This window comes from Megachile rotundata, chromosome 2 (assembly GCF_050947335.1).
Source record: "Megachile rotundata isolate GNS110a chromosome 2, iyMegRotu1, whole genome shotgun sequence".
NCBI classification, from domain to species: Eukaryota; Metazoa; Arthropoda; class Insecta; order Hymenoptera; family Megachilidae; genus Megachile; species Megachile rotundata.
The window spans coordinates 23042406-23056911 of record NC_134984.1 but is presented as its reverse complement, the minus strand read 5'-3'; the positions used below and the strand labels follow the sequence as shown (position 1 = coordinate 23056911).

General features: G+C 28.9%; 3 protein-coding genes across 3 annotated transcripts; 2 read left to right on the top strand and 1 right to left on the bottom strand.

Annotated features, from left to right (window-relative positions):
* Positions 1 to 22: 22 nt before the first annotated feature.
* On the top strand, positions 23 to 863 carry LOC105663626 (uncharacterized). The gene is made up of 2 exons (XM_012293808.2): positions 23 to 163; positions 252 to 863. The coding sequence occupies exons 1-2, from the start codon at positions 156 to 158 to the stop codon at positions 670 to 672; spliced, it is 429 nt and encodes a 142-aa protein (XP_012149198.1). The 5' UTR covers positions 23 to 155; the 3' UTR covers positions 673 to 863.
* Positions 864 to 1652: 789 nt separating this feature from the next.
* Positions 1653 to 5065, top strand: Papss (3'-phosphoadenosine 5'-phosphosulfate synthase). The gene is made up of 6 exons (XM_003706989.3): positions 1653 to 1794; positions 2112 to 2915; positions 3026 to 3460; positions 3535 to 3744; positions 3849 to 4131; positions 4217 to 5065. Exons 1-6 carry the CDS (start codon positions 1750 to 1752, stop codon positions 4309 to 4311), a joined length of 1872 nt encoding a protein of 623 aa, XP_003707037.1. The 5' UTR covers positions 1653 to 1749; the 3' UTR covers positions 4312 to 5065.
* LOC100880392 (uncharacterized) lies at positions 4130 to 13397 on the bottom strand. Its single transcript, XM_012293800.2, has 3 exons — positions 11313 to 13397; positions 7190 to 11211; positions 4130 to 7119 (listed from the first exon to the last, which is right to left on the bottom strand). The coding sequence occupies exons 2-3, from the start codon at positions 11135 to 11137 to the stop codon at positions 6826 to 6828; spliced, it is 4242 nt and encodes a 1413-aa protein (XP_012149190.1). The 5' UTR covers positions 11138 to 11211; positions 11313 to 13397; the 3' UTR covers positions 4130 to 6825.
* Positions 13398 to 14506: the final 1109 nt, after the last annotated feature.

Below are 14506 nucleotides of genomic sequence, written 5' to 3'. Positions count from 1 at the left end.
TTCTTATTAAGCAAGATAACATGTTTTCTATAATAATAAATACTATAAAAATTATTGAATTATGTTTTTTTGCTTATAAAATAATGAACATGCTTTGGTATGTTTTATAATTTAATATCTTTGAAAGTAAAAAACAAAAATTTGTATTCTACAACATGGATCGGTAAGTAATTTATTAATATTTATAATTATTATACATGTTTGTATGTACAAGTATATAAATGTTTGTTCATTCACTTCTATGTTTTAAGGATAAATAAGTGTATGGAAGAATTACAAATACAACCTCCTGAAAAGTCTAACAAAGAACACGAAAAGTTTATTGCAGGAAAAATTGATAATGTTATTGGAACATTGAACTTAGTACTTATAAAACCACGTTCTTCTAACACTCTTTTATGTCTTGGAGCTCCTTTGTTTTTAAATTTTACAAGTAATTCGAACATTAAATCAGAATACATATTGTTAGGCTATATAGATGATATTTTTGGACCAATTAAAGAACCTATGTATTCTGTAACCATAAAATGTGATCCTATACACATTTTGAATGTTAATACATTGGTATATTATTTTCCTAATGATGAAAATACAAAACATATATGTGTACAATATTCTAAAGATGAAACTATTAACAAAGAAAAATATTATGTTAGAATGTTAAAATATTGAAAAATTATAATCTACATGATATAAAAAATCATTTTTTTTTAGTTCTTATCTCATTGTGCCATTATATGCACTTAAAATATTGTTATTATTTTGTTTTTAATTATGCACATAAAATTGTAAGTCATCTGCTATGTAAACTAATGTTTTACATACAAACTGTAGATATAAAAAAATAAATTGCCATTAAATAATTTGTTTTTATTTGTCTACATCTTCCTATTTATAATTAGCTTTTACAACAATTGCAACTACAATAAAAATTCTGGAAATTCACTTTTTACAGCAAAGTTCATTTAAAAATTCATACATTGCTTGATATGTTTAATATTTCATGATGCAAGAAAAATGTTTAAGATTTTAAAATGAACATGTATGCATTTATAACTACCAATAATTTCTTTTTACGGCGAGTATTACATTTTACTGTAATTTATTTCTATTCTAGCTCAATAATGGGCAGTTTTTAACATTAGTAATATAGAAATAGGTCAATCTATGCTGCAGTTTGATATTTGTGAATTTTTAAATTTTAATAACTTTCTAATTTATTTCGCGTTACGCATTTTTGTAACCAAGGAAACCGCGTCCTTGTATCCATAGTGAAAGTAGATTATGGAGGGAATTTTGTCTGCAGGAAAACATTTTTGCGTATGACCTCTTTATGATATCTTTATATATGTATGCGTGCGTATAAAATTGATATACGTATATAAATACATCTTTTACGCCCTGTATGATTTAAAAAAGCAAAGTCTACAAATATTCGCGCCAGATCTGTTATTTGTTAAAGCGCTAGTGTCTAAAATTGGTTCATAGTACCGTTACAGCGTGCTTCGCAGCCGTAGGTGTATGAAAATTATCTGTCACTGTTTCAACATATTCTTCAAAATATCTTGATGACAAATATTAGGAAACTCATTGTTGCTATAACATAATTTGAATTTATCTTTTTATGGTTAATAAGATCCCTTTCTTTCTAAATGTGTAATATAATAAATTTTCATCTTATTTGACCAATTGCCACGTATATACATTGTTCAAGTCGTACAGTAAATATACAAAATTGAAAATATAATCATGTCAAGTGAACCTTCTGAAATTCCAAACAAACGAATAATGACGGTATGTATTGACTACGCAAGTTTTATATGTACAGTTAGTTAAATATTTTATCTTACAGTGTTGTGTTAAATTTATTTTAAAATCATTAAAAATAAATTATCTTGTGTAGCTTTTCTGTAACTTAGATTATAAGTAAAATATTTTTTATGCATACTATTTTAGAATAATTTCTATATTGTATACTATAAAAATTAAAGTTAATAATAATAAGAATAAGAATAAGAATAATAACAATAATATAATATATTACATAAATTTGTAATGATAATAGTATATGTTTAACATTCTATATTATAAAGAATTGTTTTCTTTTTTAGACTTGTTGCAATGTATCAGAACAAGCACATCATGTATCAAGAGCAAAACGAGGGCAAGCAATTGGAAGTGTAAGAGGCTTTAGGGGATGTACAGTTTGGTTAACAGGACTTTCTGGTGCTGGAAAAACTTCTATAGCTTTCCAAGTTGAAGCTGTTTTAGTTAATCATGGCATTGCTGCCTATGGTCTTGATGGAGATAACGTAAGGAGTGGTTTAAACTGCAATCTTGGTTTCAGTAAAGAAGACAGAAAAGAAAACATAAGGAGAGTAGCAGAAGTAGCTAAATTATTTGCTGATAGTGGTCAAATTTGTTTATGTAGTTTTGTATCGCCATTTGAAGAAGACAGACAAATGGCAAGACAAATTCATAAAATGTCGGATCTTCCATTCTTTGAAGTCTTTGTTGATACACCTCTTAATGTTTGCGAAGCTAGGGATACAAAAGGATTATATAAAAAAGCACGTCAAGGGGCTATTAAAGGTTTTACTGGAATAGATCAAATGTATGAACGACCAGTAAATCCTGATTTAGTGGTAACCACTGAAAACTGTACTCCAGAAGAATCAGCTGCAACAGTTATTGATCTTCTGGAGAAACAGTGTATTATACCAGTGCTTCAAAAACCAACAATACCAATACGGGAGTTATTCGTTCCAGAATCACGAATATCTTCAGCCAAGATAGAAGCAGCCTCTCTTCAGAGCTTAGAAATTAGTGAAATAGATGTGCAATGGCTGCAGGTTTTAGCAGAAGGTTGGGCTGCACCTCTCACTGGTTTTATGCGGGAAGATCAATATTTGCAGGTGTGAATTTCTATAGTAATGATATATAAAGTAATAATAAAAATTCCTTATTAAAAAATACTAATTATGTAATTATTAATAAACATAAAGTACATAAACAATATTTTTAGACTCAACATTTAAAATGTCTCCTTGATGGAGATAAGGAAGTTAATCAGTCTGTTCCCATAGTTCTTGCAATACACACAGAGGATAAGGAACGTTTGGATGGACTTTCGGCTTTTACACTAAAATACAAAAATAAAGCTCTTGCAATATTACGTAGGCCAGAATTTTATTTTCATAGGAAAGAAGAAAGATGTGGATGGCAATTTGGTACTAACAATTTGGGTCATCCATATGTAAAGATGATTCATGAATCTGGAGATTGGTTAGTAGGTGGTGATATTGAAGTTTTTAAAAGAATTAGATGGCATGATGGCCTGGATAAATATAGACTCACCCCGAATGAAATAAGAACAAAATGTAAAAAAATGAAAGCTGATGCTATATTTGCATTCCAACTTAGAAATCCTATACATAATGGTCATGCATTATTAATGCAAGTACGTTTACTTATTATTTAAAATATATTTATATAATAAGTTTCATATGATAATTCTACTTATTTAATTTGTAGGATACAAAAAAGCAATTATTAGAAGAAAGGGGGTTTAAAAATCCTGTATTACTTTTGCATCCTTTAGGTGGTTGGACAAAAGATGATGATGTACCATTACATACAAGGATTCTTCAGCATGAAGCAGTACTTAATGAAGGTGTTCTAGATGTTAATTCTACTTTATTAGCAATTTTTCCAAGTCCAATGATGTACGCTGGACCAGTTGAAGTATGTGTCATATGTACATGCATCTACTATGTACAGAATATATATAAACTAATAAGTATACTTCTGCGGATTCTCGATTTTTAATTTTTTTTGTTTAATCTTAGGTACAGTGGCATGCAAAAGCGAGAATGAATGCAGGTGCTAATTTTTATATTGTTGGAAGAGATCCAGCTGGTATACCACATCCTAATAAAACTGCAACTTTGGATGGAAATCTCTATGACCCTACTCATGGAGCTCGAGTTCTTTCGATAGCTCGAGGTTTGCAAAACCTAGAAATCATTCCATTTAAAGTTGCAGCATATGATAAAAAGCATAAAAAAATGTCCTTTTTTGATGCAGAACGAAAGGAAGATTTTGAATTTATATCGGGAACAAAAATGCGTAGTATGTATTTTTTGTATTTGAAAATATGAACATGGATACAGGAGATTAAGGCATATTGTAAAGTGTTTATAATATTCATTTGCAGGTTTAGCAAAATTAGGTGAAAATCCACCTGATGGTTTTATGTCACCCAAGGCGTGGTCTGTTCTTGCACAATACTATCAAAATTTAGAAAAATAAAAGTCATTCAGGATTATAATTGAATTCAACATTCTAAATTGACGTATTTAATATAGTAGCATTAATATCTTAATTATTAAAGATAACAAGTATGATAATATTAAAAATTGATATGGATGAAATTATATACATTTGTATATTTGTACATTTTTCTTGTACAGTACAAGGATTTTGACTATTTATCTTTGCATCAAATAAGTTAATACTTGTTTGCATTTATTCCTAACATGACATATGTGCGCTTTTATTTTGTATAAAATACAAAATGTAGTTATATTTCCACATTTTATTTCAATGTACAGGGTAGACCACATAAAGTGTTCCTAGCAACAGATTATAATAGTGAAAACATCTTTTCATTTTTGTGGTTCTATAAATTCTTTGTTATGATATAATTATGTATAAAGTGCAATATAGTTTCGCTATAGATATAGTACTATTATAGCACACAGAGAGATTTAAAAATCTAAAATTAAGATATTTTCAAATCTTTTTACTATCTGGTATTTTTCTAACTGACTAAACCAAGTAACTATTCCTTACGAACAGGACTATTATTGCTTTATGATCTGAAATAAAATTGATTCTATATTTCTAACAAAATGCCTATGGTATATGACTGCTTTACAATTCGTGTGGTCCATTCTGTATATGACATAAATACACATAATACGCATAATTTGTACGTAAATCTAATTATATGTATGTAGTAAAAATTTTTTAAATGTAGCATCAAATAGAAAAATATTTGATATTCAACTTCTTTTATTACCACAATAAAATACAGATATGATTTAGGGACAAAAAATTGAATAATATAAGAAAATAAATATAGAAGTTAAAATGTGCAATTTTATTATAATAGGAAGAAAACAAATTTGCTAATGTGTAACTTATAATAAAATGAAAAATATTTTTGTCATCAAAATTTAATTAATCATGCGATATTTCATAATAATTTTAGTGGACATTAAATTTTTTAATGAAATGTTTATCAAACTTACGACAGCAGGTAAAAATAACAAATTTAATGGCAATTTTGCAACAATGAGAAAATAGCTTTTAGTAGCAAAAACACCTCTAATCCACAATAATATAAAAAAGAAATGTTATTATGAAGTAATGCAAATAGTTTTATTAATTAATTATACTTAATTATATCTAAGTGTTGTTTAAACTATTGAACGTTAATTTTTTATAGCGTATCAGATTTTTGTTTTAACATACAAAGTTATATTTGAAATATATATTATATGAACATATATTACAAACTGGACGAATTTTTTTATACTGTCAAAAAAACCAAAAGTACTGGAAAAATATTTGGAGACTTATTTCAGTTCGCTATAATGTGAATTATAAAATGCACGAGTAGTAAGCAAAAATAATTATTGCTCGTACTTTATAAATTAAGGAATGAAAAATGTTAATAAAGAAACACTTATGTAATTAGCAAATGTAACAAAGAAATTTGAATCATAAATACATCAAGTCCATAAATAGGCATATGGATTATGAATAATGTCAATTTTATTAATATTCGTGAAATTTATATTCGTATTATTAAGTAAAATACTTGTTTATCTTTTATAGATTTGTACAAAATACTTTATATCATACTACAGATATTTTTATTTATTCTTTATAATTAAACAAAAAATGTTGTATTGAAAGCATTATGAGGATAAAATTTGTTTTACCATTATTTTTACATTCTTAACTTGGTTTTACTAAGTATTTTCATACAGTAAAATAACTTTGCAAAACTGTAACCTTAATAGCAAAAGGTTATTTTGACCTTTGGGTGTATAGTTAATATCCTAAAACAGACTCGACCAAGTGCATTCTCGCCGACAACTGTACAGTTCTCACTTTTAAATGGTCTATCACCGCAGGATGTTCTCCTACAAGTCAGTGTAATGAGAAACTACAGTTGGTCATGTCTGTTCTAAAAGTCTGAAATTTATATCTAGTAAAGTCTAATTGAGCGTCTGACATAATTCTTATCATGTAAATTGAATTAACAGAATGAGCTTCAAGTTTTCGACATCTAATATGTTGTTCTGTACAAACTATCAGCTTGAGATCAAGTTCTCGTGCTGATTATTGATATCTCACTCTCGGACGCTCTTTCTTCTTTGCATATTTGAACATTTGAAATACAATGCAGTGCTGCTATATAACCCTATATGGGATTGCAAGAGAAAAAATGATAGAAGTGAACATATACACGGACCTTCTACCATTGTTGATGGCTTGCTTTCCTCGCTCAAAGGGCCACACAAAAAAGAGTCATGTAACAAAACTTCACTATATAGCTGCAGACGCTTAAGCAGACTGTACTGTATGTTTTAAGGAAATACACATTTCAGAATATACTGTATTTGGGAATGTGATTAGTCTCTACAATTTATCCCAAATAAACAGTTATTTAAATGTATAATTAACCACAATGAAATTGTAGAAGTCACTTTTTTACAAAGAATATCGCATATATAGAACACGGTACTAAATTCAGTTATTATACATAATGGATGCTGTAGCTAAATTGACCTCTGTATTTGCATCAGATAGATCAGGCAAAGACAACATAACTGGGATCACTTGTATCTTTCCTGAATCATCTTCTTGCTGCAGATGAACCACAGCACCTGATTGTAATATTTCATTTGTCATAATTTCATCTGTCATTATTTCTGTAGGTTCAATATTATCTGCTGTTACTTCTTCAGTATAGACAGTGGTATCTTCCATGTTCATTATCACTTCTGCTGCATCCGAAGCTTCCCTAGATGTTTCTTCATATTCCTAGTAAAAAGAAGTAGATGAATCATAAAGATACTAAGAAAAGCTTATTACTATCATAAATAATTATTACCTGTTCATATACTTGCTCATATTCTTCTGTTATTTCTTGTTCTTCAAACTTCACTATTTCTTGTTCCTCAAACTTAACTATCTGCTCTTCTTCGAATTGCTGATTAGTTTGTTCCTCATATTCACCTTCAGTGATCTGATGTTCAGCATTAGTTAAACTTTCCTGTTCATGTTCAGAACAAGAAGAATCTTCTTGAACTTTAGGTTTAATGTTTCTACCAGGCACTATTCTTTTAAACCCAGATCCTCCTAAACTTTCGTGTCTCCTCTCATGTTTATTCTTGTCACCTAAATATTTAAAACGTTGCCTGCACACGCTGCAAGAGTATGGTCGTTCATTCGTATGAGTTCTTTCATGGCATACAAGAGCACTAACTTGTTTACATCTCCAAGGACAATATCTACACTGTAAAGGTCTTTCATCGCTATGTCTATTTTGATGATGTTTAATCAATTGTATTTTTGTTTTCAAATTAAATCCACAAATTTCACATGTATATGGTCTTTCTTCAGAATGAGATATCATATGTGTTTTCAACCTAAGTTGATTCACAAATCTTTTGGGACAATGTGGACATGCCAAAGTTCCTTCTAGTCTGTTATGTGTCACCATCATATGATGTCTTAATCTTACTTCAGAGATGAATGTTAATTCACAATCTAAACATTTCATTGGATCTTTCTCCATATGAGTGTTTTTTATATGCGTTCTTAAAATCATTTCTGTTTTAAATGTTTTATTACAGTGATAACATGATACTCTTTTCTTTTCTGGTGTTCCATCCACATCTTCTTTTATAACACCAGGAAGGGACTCATTGTGTATGTGAGACATATGCCATTCCAGAGATCTAGTTGAAATCATTGATCTATTACATATATGACATGTATATTGTCTACCATCTTTATGAACCCGATTTCGATGTATAACAAGCGTTGAATGATTTGGGAACTTTTCACCGCACACTTGACATGAACATTCTTTCAGTCCTCTACTATCAGTTTTTTCATGCACTCTCATATGCAATCTTAAACCATCTCGCCTGTTGAATCCAACTCCGCAAGTGTCACATCGATATTGACGTTGGTCTTCATGAATTCTGACATGTTGTTTTAAAGTGGAACTATTTTTAAACATTTTATCACAATGTGGACATTGAATAGTATATGCTTTGTGAGTATGCATATGTTTAGACAGGCTATAAAACGGAACTAACTTATGACAAACTGGACATTCTCTTTTATTGCCTACTGGTTGATGTTTACGTATTCTATGATGTCTAAGACTCGCAGGATTTTTAAAGTCTGCTCCGCAATCCTCGCATAAATAGGCCCTTAACGTTGTATGTACAGATTTTAAATGAAAACTAAGTTTCTGTTTGAATGCAAATTTTTTTGGACACTTTGGACATTGATATATTTTCTCCCAACTCATGTGTTGCGTTTTTACATGCTGATCCAGTGTTCCTTGATGTTTGAACTTTTCACCACATACATCACATAATTGACCATACATACTGTCACAATGTTTTTGTTCATGCTGGCGTTTTTTCCCTTTTGAATCTAATATCATGTCACAATACTTACATAACAACTTTTTTATACAGACTACATTATGATTTCGTTTTGCTTTATTTGTTGGAAATTCTTCCAAGCAATCTTCACAAAAATGCATAATTTTATAATCATGCATTTTTAAATGTTCCTCAAGTATGTCTTTAGAAGCAAATGTTTCTGGACAGTAATCGCATTCCAAATAATGTTCTTCTGGAATATAATCTGCTGGTTGACTTTCATCTATTAAATCAGGTAAATTGTTTTTAAGCACTGCATTATTTCTGTCTTCATAAAGAGAAATAATATCTTCATCTTTTAATCTTGTAATCACAATTTTACGTTGCTTCAAATAATCTTGAAAATCTTGCAAATTTTTTTCTTTTTCTCCCAAAATTCTTGCCAACTTTTCAATATTTCCTTCTGTGTAAGACTCATCGAGTTCTTTTTGAAGAGACTCCTTTTTCTTCTTTGCTTCTTCCCATTTTAATTTAAGTTTTGCTAAACGTGATAAATACTCTTCAGTATTTACATATGCTTTTTCATTACTAGATTTTTCTTTTACTGGTTCTACAACATTCAGTGTTTCATTTTCATTTTTAGTAACATTCATTTTAGATTCATTTTCATTTTTATCACATACACTTGCAATCAAATCATTTTCTGTTTGCGTGGAAGATTTCTGGTTATCTTGGCTTTCATTACGTTTAAAGTATCGAGTTTGTGTTTCGTCAGGCTTTAAAGGAAGTGAAATACTAGCATGCCCACCTAATACCTTCTCCCGTTTTTTTTTATACTCTTCTATTTGTTCTTCTATAATCTGCTCTCTTATTTCCGATTTTTTTGTCCGTTCGGGAAATAAATCCTTTTCTTTTGTAACTAATGTTTCATAGCGTTTAAAAATTTTTTCCATTGGTTTTATATCAAAATTTTTTTTCCCTAAAGATTTATCATCTTTCTTTTCTAATGGTTTATCCATTTTTTTAACTTTTACTAATAATATTTCATTTGGCTTAGATCCCTTTACTGTAACATACATAATTCCATCTTCTTGATTGCTATTAATGTTCAAAGAATTATTTACATCTAATTTTTGTACTTTAAAATCTTTATGGCTTCCACCTTTTTCAGAAACACTAGACTGATGAATACTTTCATCTGTTTCTTCAGAAAAATCTTTTTTAGTTTGTAATAAAAGTCTTCGTTTTAATATGTTTGGTTGTTTCGTGGATTCTTTTGTACTATCAGTATTACATACAGATTCTGTCTTAATTATATTTTGTGGTTCAGAAGAAAGATTATTACCTTCTATACTCTCAACTTTAATGTATGCTTTTAGACACGAATCATACTTATATGTTGTTTGATTAAAATCAGTATTTCCATTATCTGAAATTGATTTATGATCATGAATAGGCATTGCTTGTGAACAATGTTTTGTAACAATTTCTTTCTGTTGAATATTCCGTCTTTTTATAACTGGTGTTTGTAGATCTATGTCATCATCAGATTCTACTGCATCAGAACTATCAGGTTGAAAAGGAGGATCATCTGGATCAAATTCTTCTATAGATTCATTGTCATCGCTGTTATGCTGGACTATTGTTTCCTCAAAAATTTCAAGTTCAGGTTTACTTTCGAATTCTTCAATACTAATTTCTTCATCTTTTGAAGATTCTGGTTCAACGTTTAATAAAACATTTGTAGGTACTTTCGGTACAAGTACCTGCTCATTATGTTCCTTACTTGTAGACGGATTGATAGAATTACATTCCACATTTTCTACCTGTTTTTCTGAACTCTCTACAGGTTGTATCTTATTTACTTCTATGTTCTTTGTTGCTGTATCAGTTAGACTAATATGAATGGATTTTAATTTAACTTCCGCTTTTTTAATTTGCATGAAAAATTTATAACTCATTTTTAAATCACAAATACAGTCCATACACATTTGAGTCGATAAACTGTCATATGGATTTATTTCTTCTAAGTGTTTAATTTGCTGACTTAATCTCATTTGCATACCTTTCTCACTAAAAATATCAACTAATGGAAGCTTTAAACCAGCACAAGTCCTACAATATTTTTTTAATGTTTGTTTTGTTTGCTCCGAAATCGATAATTTTTTTTGTGCAGATATTTTATTGTGCAATGAAATTTTGGTTAATTCATTTAAACTATTAGCATCATGAGTCAATAATTTCACACGTGGTGTGATCTTCTTTAATTCATTTATGTCTTTAATTTGTCCAAACGTTTCTTTACTGGATTTACACACTGTTGTTTTAACATCACTGTCACATACAGTTTGACCATTACTATTATTATGTTGAAAATTATCTGATTTTACTTCACTATAATTATGATCCTTGTTACTAATTTCAATGTGCTGCATCTTTGATCCACTTATTTAAATTCTTTTCATCGTACATATATATTTCAAATATGTATGCTCAAAATTTGAATGACCTAAATAAAAAATGACTGAATATTAATTTTAATTCATATTTCCACTTCTAGAATTTTATATAACAATATATTAATGATATAAATAAAAAGGTCTGACTTACCTTTCTGTCATGTTGTTTATACATGTTGTATGTTTAACACCTATACTTTCCCCCCTAACTTTATACAAAACTAGTGTATATACTATATATCATTATTACAAATTCGGTGATTCATACAAAATTGATAAAAATATGTTCAAACAATTAAAATACGTATTATCATTACTTAAGAGCCGTAGTTGTTATCGATATTTTCAAAGTTCTAAAATCTACACTGTTGTATGTAAGATTCTTGATGTATTCAATCTTTTTGCTTAAAAAAGATTCAGTTTCTTTATTTTCGACATACGACAAATATGAAATTACATTTTCATAATCGCAGGTATTCATTTTTCATTTAAAATTGAGGTTAAGTAAATATAATCATAAGGAGTATGTACTCCAACACTTAAACATAATATAAGTGTGATTGGTGTGTGTTACACCAATTTTTAAATTCGTCGATTTTACCTTACAATACTCGTTCTCGGGGCGAGTAATAATGTTATTCAAAAGTTTTTCCAAACTCTCGCTAATGTAATTTCTTCGTAATGTTATCCAGATGGCGCAACTCAATGGCGCCCGTGGCGTATGTTATTTTCGACCTACGCAACGGACATTCTACAATTCCGAAATTCATGACTAGCTTTCAATAGCCATAGAGTACTTTTGTGTACGATTCTAACTTATTACAAATATCCATCATAGATTAGAATACAAGAAAACTAACTTTAGCAAAGAAAAACAGTTAAATCTACACACACTACGAAACGAGAATTTGTGCCACGTTCAACTATCATGGTCTGAAATTCCTTTACTGAAGCTATGACGTTGTTAAATTCATAATGGCCGCGATCGTACCTTTCATATTAAAAATATATATAAAGGATGAAAAATTTTAATTAACAGTTACAGTATGGAAATATTCTACGATAGAGTATTATTTCACTAAGAAAACAAAATTTATGCCTTTTTATTTATTTTAACAAAAATTTATTGAATTATAATCGAGTAGGCAATATAACGCATGGCAATATAATGATTGGCTGTACGTGATAATATAGAGTGTAGCTATACAATACATGCCTCGTATAGGCATGTTGATAAAAGTTGTATCGTCTAACATGTGATGGTATAATGCAAGATTGCAATAATAATGACAATATACAATATTGATTATCTGAGGTATTCCGTACAATAATGAAGATAAAGTAGATAATATGATAAAGAAAGCAGTATTTCTTTTGCTCAAATTGCTGTATCTCCTTTATTATTTGAAACATACAAATGAAGATGTTTGAAATTTATAAATACATTTAAAAGATGTTTATAATCAATGTTTCATAAATTGAAATTCACAAATTTTTAAGATTTTTGATAGACGAAATTTATATTTGAACTTACAAAATAATTGTGTAAAAATTCTTTTCAACTTTCACATTAAAGTATACTACAACTTCATATTTTTTGTGGTGTTTATTGAAGACATTTAAAACATAAAATATATTGTTTCTTTAATAAACAACATAACATGTATTCAAACAATAAGGGTATTTCATAGGAAAACAAAGTTGTATTAAAACTACTTCACAATATTTTGGGGATCTACAATTTTTATAGAGAGATATTGAATACTATTCCACATTAAAAAAGACAGAAGGAACTTTACAGTAAACTATTAATTATTTAACATGAAACTATAAACTTGATATCCATTTTTATCTGAATATAGCAATTTTTTATTACTAAAAAAATAGCAATATCTGTAAAAATATAGATTTAGGTAGTTTTAAAAGTATATATCACAATTGTACATTGCAAAAAATTATGAAAACTAATAATATATTGAACATTATCACATATCGGATTTAATGATTTGATGATCAGATTTATGGTCTTATTGAAAACAGTTTTATGACGTTGTTATTAACCAACTGTGAGCACTAAAAACTATATTCAATAGTAAAGTTAACAAAGAATACCAAATTGTCACCGTTTTATAAAACTGTTCTGTGATAATACTGTTCGTTCCTTTTTTTTCTTTGCATAGCAGTTAATACCCTTACACTTAAAAAAATATAATCTTTTGTTCCATTCGTATTTATTTGGTGAAATTCACTTTGTGCTCAAGTAGCATATTATTTTCCGGAGGTAACGCAAGACATGCTCTTAAAATATTTTCAATCGCAGCTCGTTGTTTAAATAATGCGTTTACCACCGGCGATCCTCGAGGTACTAATGGTGCTTTGCAAAGATATGATAGTATAGAAAGTACACTATGAAATCCAGTAAATTCATCTTCTACATCTGCTAGTTTGAAAGTAATACGTGAACAAAGTTCTGCCAAAAGGACCAGATCTAAAATAATTGGACTAGCCAATAAAGAGTCTTCACATGTGTTATGTACTACAATTGTGTTATGTCCTCCAAGTAATATTTCTGATGTGTATTCATCCATTGCCCGTTTACTATCGCCTATCAGAAGATGAAATAATTATTTCATATCAGTAAAGTAATAATTTGTATGTTACATACTTAACATTAATATAATTGCTTATTTTTTTTATACATACCAACATATGGAACATATTTAATAACAACACAATGGTCTGGCTTTTCTCCGGGTTGATAAAGAATTTTATTTGACTGTACCATGTCATCTACTACATTGCTTTTTGAAATCTTAAAATGAAATTCAATTCAAATGTTAGTATTATAAATACTGCTAACTTTTCAATTGAATTTAATAAATGAATTACCTCTTTTGATCGGAATTGCTGAGGAGCAGATAAATTATATCCATCATTATTTCCAAGGTGGTTGTAACTAACAATTGATACTGGCTTAATTCCGGCAGAGACTAGAAAATCGACGAGCACAGATTTCAACTTTGTTTGTCCAGACTTAAAGTCATCACCACCAATAAATGTTTTATGTTTCTCAGCTAATTCTATTGCTCCAGGCACAAAAGTATTTTGAGGGGATCCATTGAGATATGTACACTGAAAAAATATCAAGCATATTTTTATATATATTATTGATAATACAGTTTTAATAGAAAAGAAAAATAAACTATTAGCTTACTCCTTCTAGAGCTGCAGCAACAGCAAAAATGGTACTGGGACTAATTTCTGAGTGGTTGTCTTTTATAGCTTTTAATAAATTTTCTGCTGTATCATTTACAGCTGGAATTATCTCTGAAAATCGTTCGGTAT

Bases quoted from the DNA above. Each gene is read 5' to 3' on its own strand.
- Papss (XM_003706989.3), top strand. From the start codon at position 1,750: ATGTCAAGTGAACCTTCTGAAATTCCAAACAAACGAATAATGACG. The intron at 1,795-2,111 runs GTATGTATTGAC...TTTCTTTTTTAG, and splicing joins CAAACAAACGAATAATGACG to ACTTGTTGCAATGTATCAGA. The intron at 3,461-3,534 runs GTACGTTTACTT...TTTAATTTGTAG, and splicing joins GTCATGCATTATTAATGCAA to GATACAAAAAAGCAATTATT.
- LOC100880392 (XM_012293800.2), bottom strand. From the start codon at position 11,137: ATGCAGCACATTGAAATTAGTAACAAGGATCATAATTATAGTGAAGTA. The intron at 7,120-7,189 runs GTAATAATTATT...TCTTTTTACTAG, and splicing joins ATGAGCAAGTATATGAACAG to GAATATGAAGAAACATCTAG.